General features: G+C 49.7%; 1 protein-coding gene across 1 annotated transcript; it reads left to right on the top strand.

Annotated features, from left to right (window-relative positions):
• The first annotated feature begins 369 nt into the window (after positions 1-369).
• Positions 370-2,790, top strand: LOC119197325 (uncharacterized protein C1orf232). Its single transcript, XM_037453537.2, has 5 exons — positions 370-785; positions 1,707-1,784; positions 1,991-2,097; positions 2,412-2,626; positions 2,717-2,790. The coding sequence occupies exons 1-5, from the start codon at positions 705-707 to the stop codon at positions 2,788-2,790; spliced, it is 555 nt and encodes a 184-aa protein (XP_037309434.1). The 5' UTR covers positions 370-704.
• The last annotated feature ends 9,263 nt before the right edge of the window (positions 2,791-12,053 follow it).

Here is a 12,053-nt window from a genome sequence, read left to right as displayed (position 1 = left end):
CCCAAACATGGATGGATTTTTTTTTTTTTACATTTTTCATCCCCTATTGAGAAAGAACTTGAGCTCAATTAAGCCAAATCACTGCAGAATGAAGAAAAAAAATGAAAATCATGGAGACGCATGTGATGTGTGTGTGTGTGTGTGTGTGTGTGCGTCTGCGTCAGGGTTACAGGAGCTCGTCTCCCAACACGGGCTGACAATGGGGCTCTGGGGAAAGAGACCCTCTAAAATATGCAGGAGGAAATCCACACCTGTTTCCAGGTAACCAAGGCAGGGATTCTGAAGCGTGACGCTGGATTCAGTGTGTGTCTCTCTCTCTCTCTGTGTGCGTGTGTGTGTGTGTGTGTGTGTGTGTACACCTGTGTGTGTGTGTACACCTGCGTGGGCGCTTGCAGCACAGCTTCCTAGCTTTACCCGTTCAGACACCCCGAGGGGACGAAAGCAGCCTTCAGCTCCGCTCGCCGGACGAGCCAGACGCCACCGGAGCGGCAAGGAAAACGCCGTGAGACCAGCGCCGGCCTCGGTGCTGAAACAAGCCCCTTCTGAGAAAACCTCTGCTGCGCGCAGCACCGGTCCGAGTCGGCCCAACCGAGGGCGGCGAGCCGGAGACTTGGTGGAGGGTGTGGACCGCAGAGCCGCGACAGAGGTCCCCTCACCCTGAGGCCCACGACCCCGGCCCACGTCCCCCAGGGGGCCGAGCAAGCATGAACCCGGTGTGGAAAGTCTACAAGAGCAAAGTGCTGAAGACCATCAACCCGGAGTATGAGGAGGGAACTCCGGAGGAGGTACGGGGTTCTGTGCCGATTCCAAAGGGACGCGTTGAGGTCTCAGAACGCTGTGCTTGTTGGAGCAGAAAGTCAGAAGGTCACCGGGTCGGATCATTTATTCAGCTCGGGGTCGGAAGGGAACTTTAATTTGATTTATTTTCTGTTTCCAGTAGCAGATATTATATTAACAGCCTCGTTGAAGCAGTTTGTTCCTGTATTTTACATCAAGATCAACATTTCAAAGCACGTCATCGGTAGTGGGAAGTATAACGTTTCCCTCTTTAGGTAGTTTCCACTTTGTGCTCCTCACTACACATTACCTTTCAGATGAAGATTTCACCTATAAAACTCTGTTAAATCACTGTTAAAGATTTAAACCTGTGGTCACCAATGCCTTTGGTTGTTGATCCTCTACAGAAATGTTCCATTGTAACAGGTGGCTTTATTTGTAAAATGTAATTATTCCATGTTTTGGAAACCACTGGATGGACAAAAATGATTCATATAATGATTCGAAAGTAGCCCCAGCAGCCGAGTAAGACTTTTACCTACAATGGAGTATTTACGTTGTTGTACTTGTTAGTACGTTGCACACGTTCAGTGGAACCCAGATCTGTGGACGGGCTCAGAAACCGGATCCTGAACACGGATTAGTTGGCATTCCACCAACTGACACATGGGGTGGGGTGGGGGGGGGGGGGGGGTGTGTCCAGATAGTTTCCATTGGGAGGGGTGTGCAGAGCCGCTATTTGAGTCACAATTCCTCACTTGTGAAACACGAGACGGCCAGGGTGTCTGCGATGATGTGTTTTTTTTTTTCTTCTGCGGGTCGTGGTATCCACACGCTGCACTAGGGAGGGGGGGTGGTGCACTCATCCCGTGCATCGGGACGTTGCTGTGTGAACGTCCATTGTGTCTTCTTTTGTCCTCTCTGTGCAGGCCGCAGAGGTGCAGAACGATGTGAGTCCCGTGCAGGAGGACGAGGGGCCGAACGCTGTGTCCCAGCTGGCCAAGAAAGTGCGTAAATGGATAAAGTTTAGAATCCTCTAACTGTTAAATGTACATATTTGTTACGTTTGTTGTATTTTACAAATATCACAATAAGTTGGTGTAAATGTCATTTTAAAAAGAGTCTTCCTCTCAAGCATCTGAAGACCGAGTGTGTCAAGTGTTTACCTGCTTTGACCTTTGACCCCACGCGTTTTGGTGGGTTGTGTGTCCAGATGCAGGGGGCCGGGACTAAAAGCTGGAACAGGCTATCATCTCTCTTCAACAAGGAGGATGAACACCAGCTTCTGGAGGACACCGAGAGCCCGCCAGTCGCAGACCAGTGAGTGTGATCTTTCTCTTTCCCACAGACGCATCCCGTCTGTGGGGTTTGTGACGTAAAAATATCGCTGGTTTGTTGAGTATTTGTGTAGATATCAGCATCTGTAACAAAATCTCACTAAAACCACAAATATCACCTTTTCAACTCCTCAAAATGTGCTACTTTGAACGAAGCTGGGCTAGCTGTTTCACCCAGTTTGCCGTCTTCATGCTAAGCTAAGCTAAGCTAACTGGCTCTCTCACTCAACAAAAAGGTCAATTTGTGTATTTCCCCAAAACACAAACTTCATTCACTACTTTCTCCCAAATCCTCAGTCCACTTGCGATACAGCCGGAGGAGCCCCCTCGCCCCGCCAGGCGCACGGCATTCTGGGATAGCTTTGCGGCCAACTGGGCGGCCAAGAAGCAGGCGGAGGCTGCCGCTGCGGCTGCTGCGGCCAGCGAGGCCGCAGAGGTTCAGGGGGAGGAGGGGGGGGCCGAGGCGGGAGGGGAGGAGAGCCAGGGGGGGCAGATCACTCAGGATGAGGAGAGTGAAGGAGGAGGAGGAGGAGGAAGAGGAGGAGGAGGAGGACGGAGCAGCAGCAACAACAGCTTCTCCAAATATGTCTCTCTGGGAGGAGGGAGCGAGGAGGCGTCCTTCAAGTGGAACTTTGTCACCAGCAAGCTGGCAGAGCTGAAGACGAAGAGCAACTAGCCGCTCGCGACGAAGGAGCATAGACAATGTGAGGAAGAGGGCAGACAAAGGAGGTTAGGAGTCGGCTAATAGCGAACACAGGACGTCCTGTAAACAAACCCGTAGGGCTACGTCCCCTTTTCATCCTTTACTTTAGCCCAGAGAACACACGCGAAATATATCGTGTTCAATACCGATACTTCTAGTATAGAACAACTTGAGTTTACTTCACAAACGGGACCTCTGTAATAACTTGAAAGGACTCACCTTTAGGTGCAGCACATGACATCATCATGGCTCAGGTAACTACAGGTAATACTGCTCTTTTTTGGGGGGGGGGGGGAGGGGTTTCGTGGTGATGTCTATTTTCCCAAAAGTGCTTTTTTAAACCACTCAAAGGGGCCTTTCATACAAACTTGATCCAACCTGTGGTTTAGTAAAAACCGGATCAAGAGATTAAAGGCAGTGATAACTGGATTAGTTGAGGATTATCTCACTTAACCTGTGCAGAGTGCAGACAGATTAGGCAGAGCCATATGTAGCTATTGCATAATTTAGTATATTTACAAAACACTTTTTTCCCTCCTCGGACATCAGGGAGATGCAACGTGCTGCACAACTATATGTGTGAAACGTGGATGTGTGTGTGGTGAGATAACTGAGACACAGTGACATAACTGACTCACGTTTTCTGATTGAGAGGCCGTGCAAAGTGTGACTTTTTAACATGAAAGAATACGGCTTTAGATGTTATCTCCGATTTTTGTTTGTTTCTCTTGTAATATGTTTTAATCTGTTGTCTTTTTTTGTCCTGGAATGCTAAAAAATTAAATAAAAGACTACTGCAGTAAGAGGTGTGACAAGGTGCGAATGAGTGAATAAAGTTTTCTTTATTTCTTTCGACACTTTAACACTAATCACCTCCAGAGTAGACTTATAACAAAACAATAATAAACTAGTTTAAAGCAACTAACAAGCATCATCCCATCAGACATTTTAAGGGTTTTATTGCTAATGCTTTTGCTTTGCTTCTTTACATTTAAAGTTTATTATGAGCCACAAAAAGCATAATGAGTAAATCATATTATTTTCTAATAATTTCCTTTTGGTTTTCCCTTTTTTTTCTCCAACAATTGGACCTTTATATCAGATTCTTGTCATATTTAAATGCATAAGCTCCACAGCATGATTTGAATATGACCAGCAGGAGGCGCCCTTTACCTTCAGGAGGTCAAACTCGTCTCCTTTATTTGCTACTTTGTAAGAAACTGCCCGTCTTCTTGTCACATACTGAATAAATAAAGCCCTTGATGATGGAGGTGAAAATGTGTTCTCATGTCTTTCCCTTCACCTCCTTTCATTTCCCTTTGTTTCCTCGTCTGCTCCCATTTCCTCTCCTCCTGCGCCTCGTTTCCTCAGATACGGCGCTGTTTCCTTTTCGATTTAGGGGCCTTTGTTGACATTTCCATTTTAATGTGACAGCACGCCCTGATGAAAAGACAAAGATTACGTGAGCAAACGCAGCCAAAGGTCGAACTTGCGTTTTCTTCTTCTTCTTCTTCTTCTTCTATTTTTAGCCAACCAGCCTCCATTATTCTCGTGTGCTTCGAGTGTCCGTCACATTTCAGGGCCGTCACCGTGCATTCGGTGGCGCTCAGTGAGTCTCGGTGGTTTCGCCCCAGTTGTCAGTCTCGCTTTGACTCAGAACACATCCCCCCCCCCCCCCCTCCCACCATGATGAATTCATACAGCACGCTCAGTTCCTGTCTGAGAGGCCGTAGAAAATGCCCAGGAGGAAAATGCGTTTCAACAAAAGCAGATTAGACTTGTCCGGGTGGTGTCCACTAAGAAGCACCTTCTTGTCTTCAGAAGCAGCCAGAGGTGTGGACTCGAGTCATGTGACTTGGACTCGAGTCAGACTCGAGTCATGAATTTGATGACTTGAGACTCGACTCGACAAAACGTACAAAGACTTGCAACTCGACTTGGACTTGAATACCGATGACTCGTGACTTGACTTGGACTCGAGCCTTTTGACTCGAGAAGACTTGCTACTTCCCATGAAAACTGGGGGAAAACATTTTCACACGGCCGCGCCGCTCTGTTTATCTGCATCTGTCAAAAAAATGTGCGCCACCTGTATGCAGAGAGCGCGCGCTGCCTGAACAACATCCAATCACTGCAGTCCATTTGACCGTATCAACGAGACAGCTCGTTCATGGTTACAAAAATCAGGATTTTTGAACCCGGATTCAGACTCCGATGGAAATCCTCGCCAACATTATGTCAACGGCCGTTTTAAAGTAGTGTAATGAGCTGAGTTAAAGTTATTAGTTAATCAGTTATGCAGATGTTGCATGTGTTCACGTTATGCTCCGTTACCAGCTGTAGTTACGCGAGACAACCCGAGTTTTGGGGGGCCGTGTATGCGGAAGTGTTCGTTCGGCGTGGTGACGGCCAACAGTGACCGAAGTTGAGTTGTTTTATATAAATAAATGCAGCGGAGTTGCAAGCCAGTCATCGCCTCCTTATTTACGCTGCAGCATTGGGGTGAGCGTTACAGTACTATAACACAGTCACAGTCGATCCACCATTACCCTTCCCTTCGTAGTCTAGGTCTGTGAGGCAACGCACCATCACCCAGGGTTCCCCGTCCCCACTATAATAAAAGGACTCGAAATGACTCGAAACTAAAATGGTACGACTTGTGACTCGACTTGAGACTTGTTAGTTGTGACTTGTGACTCGACTTGGGACTTGCTTCGTCTTTGACTCGACTTGACTCGGGACTCGAGGGCAATGACTTGAGACTTGCTTGTGACTTGCCTAACAGTGACTTGATCCCACCTCTGGAAGCAGCTACTTAGTGGACATGTCTTCAGAAGCGGCTTCTTAGTGGACATGTCTTCAGAAGCGGCTTCTTTGTGGACATGTCTTCAGAAGCAGCTTCTTAGTGGACATATCTTCAGAAGCAGCTTCTTAGTGGACATGTCTTCAGAAGCGGCTTCTTTGTGGACATGTCTTCAGAAGCAGCTTCTTAGTGGACATGTCTTCAGAAGCAGCTTCTTAGTGGACATGTCTTCAGAAGCAGCTTTTTAGTGGACAAGCTTCTTACGTGCTAAATGGTCAATTGTTGTAAATAGAAAGTAAAGAGGTGCAACAGGGATAGGATGAAATACAGTCCATCAATTATTATTCTTATTGTCCCCCCCCCCAAACTGTCGGGTATCGTCTGTCTCTTCAAACAGGTGTAAAACCAGTCGTCGCCTCGTCTCTCACATCCAACCCGACCTCCTGCACGCCGTCTGCACCCCCCCCCCCCCCCTTTCTTGTAAACTCTGAGATCAGAAGTGCAGCCGGCGAGGAGGTCCCCACACAAGGTGTGGAAAAGTGGGCCTTGCAGCCAAGGCAGTGTGACGTGAGACGCCCTGGCAGACAGACGGGGGACGTGTCTGGGGGCCCCTCGGGCGAGACGGCTGACTCACGCACCGCCGAGACGTGCCCACCAACCGGGACCGTCTGAGGGTTCCAACTCACCTTCAAACTGCCACACCTGCTGCGGGGGGGGGGGGGGCAAGAATGTGGCAACTCGCCTGTGGAATGTACACACGAAAAAAATGTGTATAAACAAACGGAAAGAAATACGGACGAGCTCTCGCGTCCTCGTGTTTCTTCTCCTCTCGCCCGGCAGCACGTTAAAGGCCCGTCATGCTGGAGGCAGATGACTCCTAAAGTTTTACTAAGTTAGACCACCTCTATTCCACTGACTCAAAGTGTGCAAGTCCAAATCGACCCGTTTGAAACTGCGGGACCCTGAGGGACAGACGTCCCAAGTGATCAAGTGAGTTTGACCTTCGGCGTCTGACCACGTTGTAAAAATCCCTTCAGAGCTCAAACTCTGTTTGTGTTGGATGGTGAAATGACGTGTTTGTTGGAGTGAATTCGGTGATTCAACGGGACAAAGGCCCACGAGGCTTCATGCCACCAAAGGCGTCTGTGGTGTAAAACCAGTATTTGTTGCAGACCTTGAGACCACACCTTAATGAAAGTAGTCCAAACGCAGGCTCCTCCCCTTGTTTACAGTCATAGAACTGACGTCCCAGGAGGATGTTCACACTTGACAGCTCGGACTCGCCATCGCTGCGGCGGCTGCACGGTGGGGGTGGGGGTGGGTCACGTTTTCAACCACAGGGGGTGTCGGAGATTAGCTGCGACTTTGCACCAGACAACGCCAGTGATGGTTTTATCAGCCCCCGAGCAGGAGGGACCCCAAACAAACACGGAGCCAGAGCGGTCGTCCCCGTTAATCTCCAGCGTCTGCACAGATAACCAGGCGGCTACTTGATGTGTGTGTTTTCAAAGTCTTTAATCTCTACCCGGCTTGTTATGAATCGGTCCTGTAACCTTTGTTAATCCTCGCTAGATGACGCCTGAGTCCCCCCGTTCGCGTTCCGGCTTGGTTTGGCTTTTGAATTGAATGAGGCGCTTGTCACTTAACTCTGTCAAATGCGATGATTAATCCCAAAACTGAGCTTAAAACACGCCAGAAATTACCAGTAATTTTTTACTTTTTTTTGCTTTTTGAAAAGGTGAGACCCCGGAAGGTTTTGTAACGTTTCAGGCAGGTGAATTATTCAAAGACCCTCACCTCGCGCTAAGGAGCTTCTCACAGGATCCATCTATCTCATGGCTCTTTAGCAACGGATTTGGGATCCCCCCCCCCCCCCCCCCTTTGAAAATCAAACCGGGCTCCTACATCTAATCTCTCTGCTAAGTCACCGCCTCTGGCCTCACCGCAACCCACCAAAACACACACACACGCACACACACACACACACACACACACACACACACACACACACACACACACACACACACACACACACACGCGCGCGCAGTCAGCCCATCATTCATCTCTGCTGAAATCTGATCAGCCGTCTCCACATGCAGGTCCGTCCGTCTCTGTCTGCTGTAAATAGATTGATTTTTTTTTCTTTTTCGGATCGTCCCGTCGCCACAAGTCAATACCCTTTTTCAGGCCACGTTCATTTTAGTGTCTGTTCGGTTGTATTGATCACTTCCACACAATGGAGTGGGGGTGGGGGGGGTTGAGAGCTGCAGAACATGAGCTTTTGGTATTTTTCCACGCGCGACACAGAGAAGGCAACTGAGCAGCTGAGACGTTTGTGACTCCTGAAATTACAGTTTGTGGAGTTATTTTTGAGGGAGCGATGTGCCAGCAGACGGGTTTCAGTCCCTTCAAGAGTCGCACGGCTTCCCGAAGCGGCGCTGCGGGGGCCCGTGAGCCGCTCGCCGTAATTAAAGGGCGTGCGTGCGTGTGAAATCTTTCCGGTGTATATTTGGGCCGCTGCGGGTTGCTGGAATGCCGATCGATTCTTCTGCCTTCCACGTGGTCTCTGTCAGGCTACACACACTGTTGCTACAGCTGTTTAGGGTCATTGTTCTTTGCCTTCTCTCCCCCCCCCCCCCCCTCCCCCCCCACCCCGACCTGCAGCTACAGCCTCTAAGCCTAAACACACACACACACACGGAGCTCACCGTGAGAACAGACCCACTGCAGCGAGACACCCAGAAGGCCAGTTAAGATCCAACCAACTGGAGGGAATTTCTTCAAATTTGGGAAAAAACTTCCATCAGATTTCGGTGGTCGAAGGTCACTCTTTTGTTTTAAGCATAGGGAGCCCTTAACAGTTCTTAACACTTTTTTAATTTGATCTATCAAGGTGCAGGGACGGAGAGCGACGGATCTATTCAAAGCTGCTCCAGTGGCTCGCCTTACACCCTTCTGCTCTGCGTCCCCCCCCCCCCTTCCCCCCCCCCCCCCCTCTCCTCGGGCCTGTCACCAGGGTGTCATTACAACTCCGTCTCTCCTTCGGCTGCTCGATCTGCTGCCTTCTCCTCCCGACGCGGAGGCCTGTGGTGTGACAGAAGGGTCGGGGGGTCGGGGGGGTGGGGGGGGGGGGGGGGCAGAGCTGTCGTGGGACTGAAGGCCGACCGTGAGCAGTGGGAAGAAAACAACTGAATGAAGTAAGCGGTCCAAACGCATCGCAATGACACGCGGTCACGCTTCCAAAGCAGAACAGTACAGTCGGATAGTGGGAGGTGGGACTTAAACAAAGAGGAGCATTTTCTTTATTTCTTTTGCTTGTTTGGACTTCACTATGATTCAGTGTTAACGCTTTGCATCTTCATAGAGGTACCACGCAGAGCGGCATAGTTGTCTTTAACCTCTTGACGCCGAATAATACATCCCAAAAAAAGGGGAACTTCTTAGTCTCTACATTACCCACGGAGGCGCATTCCTCTCTGGACTTTGCACTTTAATTCAGGATGTTGGCAGTAAGTCACGCTGATGGACTGAAGAATGTAATTAGAGGAAACAGGCAGCATTAGACCACGTTAGACCCCGCGTCTGCCGGGTCAAAAGGAAGCTGGCGTGCAATTTGCTGACCCGTAATTTGTTTTTTTGAGCGTCTCATCTGTCGGTCGTGATCAGCACGGTTCATAGTTGCCTTTCTGAAATGCATTTAATATTCCTCGCCTTTTTTTCCACGTCAACGACGCTGCCGATCGTTTGTCATATGAGAAGGACAAAGTCTTGTTTCTAAGATGTCGCATCAGCGGTTTGGTAAAAAGCGGATAATGAGGAAAAAGACGACTCAGCGGTCCAATCCCAGCACCATCTCATCATCATCTGAAAACATGAAGAGCACATGTATGATCCTTCACATGCTCCAGCTTTAAAAGCAGCTCGTCTGCAGGAACAAAGGGGAGCCGGGGGTTGAGCCGGGGGTCACCTGGGGGGTGGGGGGGTGGGGTGGGGACACGGAGACAGTCGGTGATTTACTCTGCGGGCCTGTCTCTCCGTGTCTGCCACTGGAAGTCTGTGTAGAGACTGTAGCTGAAAAAACATTGGGATTGTGAAATATACGTACCTGCGTCACATGACCGTGAGATCACTGCGTGGTTCCCCCCCCCTCCCTCCCCCCCCTCCCTCCTGCTCATGTTACGCATCAAAGCAGCCGTCTAAACAAGGAAGAGGCTGCCGCCGGGGGGGGGCCACGTCGTGAACGTGTGCCCCCCCCCCCCCCCCCCCCCCCCTCCCCCCCACGGAGACGCTCGGTGGAAACACGGAGACCCGAGAGCGAAGGCACGTCGACGGACTCCACCAACGGCGTGAGACGGCGTGCAGGAGGTCGGGTTGTGTGACCTCTGGACGGAGTCGAGGGATCAGAGGTGTGGATGAACGTTGCCGTGTTTACAGTCGGGGGGGCCGGGGGGGGGGGCGCCGCCAGCTGTCGACCTGATGTTTGCTTGGTCCACACCGGAGTGGGTATATAGATCCGGCCATGAGATTGAGCTGCTTTGTCACCACAGTGGGGGCCTCAAATGCTGAAGGAAGCACAGCAGAACTCAACAGCTAAAGAAGGAGGGAAAACTGAAGCTTGAAATTGAATGTCTGTAGTTTTATTATAAACCTGCTTACTGCCTTTTCTGCTCTCAAAGGGACGTTTAAACTTTGCTAGCTTGTGTGTCGAATTCTTCTCCACCCCCCACCCCCCCCGAATGGGAAGGAGTAAGCACGGCGCTACGCCAACCCCAGATATTGTTTAAATATACCAGAAATGTTCTCCTCCCCTCTCATAAACCCTGCTTATCTGCACTCCTGGCAGGTGAAAGCAAACGGGGAGGATCGTTTGTACGGAGCGGCTGAACTCCGGACCACGCGGCCTCCGACCCAAACGGTGCAAAAACGCTGGACTCGTCACCACCAGGAGATTCATCATTAACAGCTTCCTGCACAGTGGTGGATGCCACGAAAGGTGGAGCGTTCGTTAATGATACGTTTCTCAGCCGGGACAAGTAATGAATGATAAATGCAGAAGAACAGTGCTGCACAGTTAACTGTATTATTGGGTTCAAATAGACATAATATTGTACAATGTGATGTTACTGTTGCAGGCAAACCTACTGGACTTTGCATGCTGTTTTCATGGTTATGCTCATTCAAACACAGGACTGGCCTCGTAGTTAATAATTCCACACAATAAGACGCTTTCCTGTTCCAAACTTCAGAGAACACAACACTACACAATGAAAGAACATGACCGTAGCTGAAAGAACATCTAGGACAGCTTAGGTATTTAAATACCTGACGACTAAATCCTGGTTCCCAGAAGTAAGTAATGCATCCTGTCAGCGATCAGCTCCGCAGTTAGCGACTGGGATTATCGCACCAGGGATGAGGAGGCGACTTTTTGACTCGCCGTCAATCCGGTGGGACGACAACCGGGTCTCTTTATTACTTCATTAATTCCAGCGAGGCAGCAATGATTAACGTGAGCTATGTGACATAACAGCTGGACTAGGAATCTGTCAATATGTGGATGATCATCATCAATATTTACTTTTGGTTCAGCTGCAGTCGGCCCGTGTCCTCCATGCAGGGGGAACCGACCTCTTTAGCCCCCCCGCCCGCCTGCTTGTTCTGACGTCACGTGGTTATTTGAAGAGGGTCTGTGGCTCCTGGTCAGGTTTCCTACAGGCCCGAGGCCCCCCGACCCCCCCTAGTCACGCATGAGAGGAGAGGGGAATGAAAAGGGCCACTCCTCTGATTTATGACCCCACGCAGCCGAAGGATACCTCCACTCGGGGAGGGCTTTCGTTACGGAGGTGGAGGTGCACCAAAAGCACATTTCCCCAGCACCTCCTGCCAACGTCGGTTTAGGATTTCAGCCATTTAGAGGAGGGGGGGGGGGCAGCTGAAATTGTTTTGTGGTGTGTCGGGATAATAAGCAGGTACAACACGGTTATTCTCCGGGAGGTTTGCATCGCCACATGTCAGCCAGCTGTTGGACGTCTGATACGATGCGCTGCTGCTTTGGATCATTCCAGTCATTCCCTGGACTCGCTCCTGAGGGGTTTATTTTAGCCTCAAATCGAATCAAAAATTCCATGTGCCCCGTTACCTTCTTGATTCATCACCGCCTCTCAAGTTCCAGAGACCAGAAAATACCAGGAAAGTCGTTTAAATGTTCAAACAATGCAGATTAAAAACACATTTATTCAACAGCTTGATGCGGAACTTTGGAGTGGAATTTGACAATTGATTAATCAAGATTTTCATTATTCTTGTGCTTTTCTATTCTTGTGTTGAGGGCTCTCTCTTCTTGTGGAAGAGGCTGTGACCTGAGGACACCTGCACACTTCCAGCTGCTCATACGTGATGATTGAGAGGGATTCATCCTGCACAGTTAAACAAA

This window comes from Pungitius pungitius, chromosome 11, assembly GCF_949316345.1.
Source record: "Pungitius pungitius chromosome 11, fPunPun2.1, whole genome shotgun sequence".
Classification (NCBI taxonomy): domain Eukaryota; kingdom Metazoa; phylum Chordata; class Actinopteri; order Perciformes; family Gasterosteidae; genus Pungitius; species Pungitius pungitius.
The sequence above is the reverse complement of the archived record's forward strand: the minus strand, read 5'-3'. Positions and strand labels throughout refer to the sequence as shown.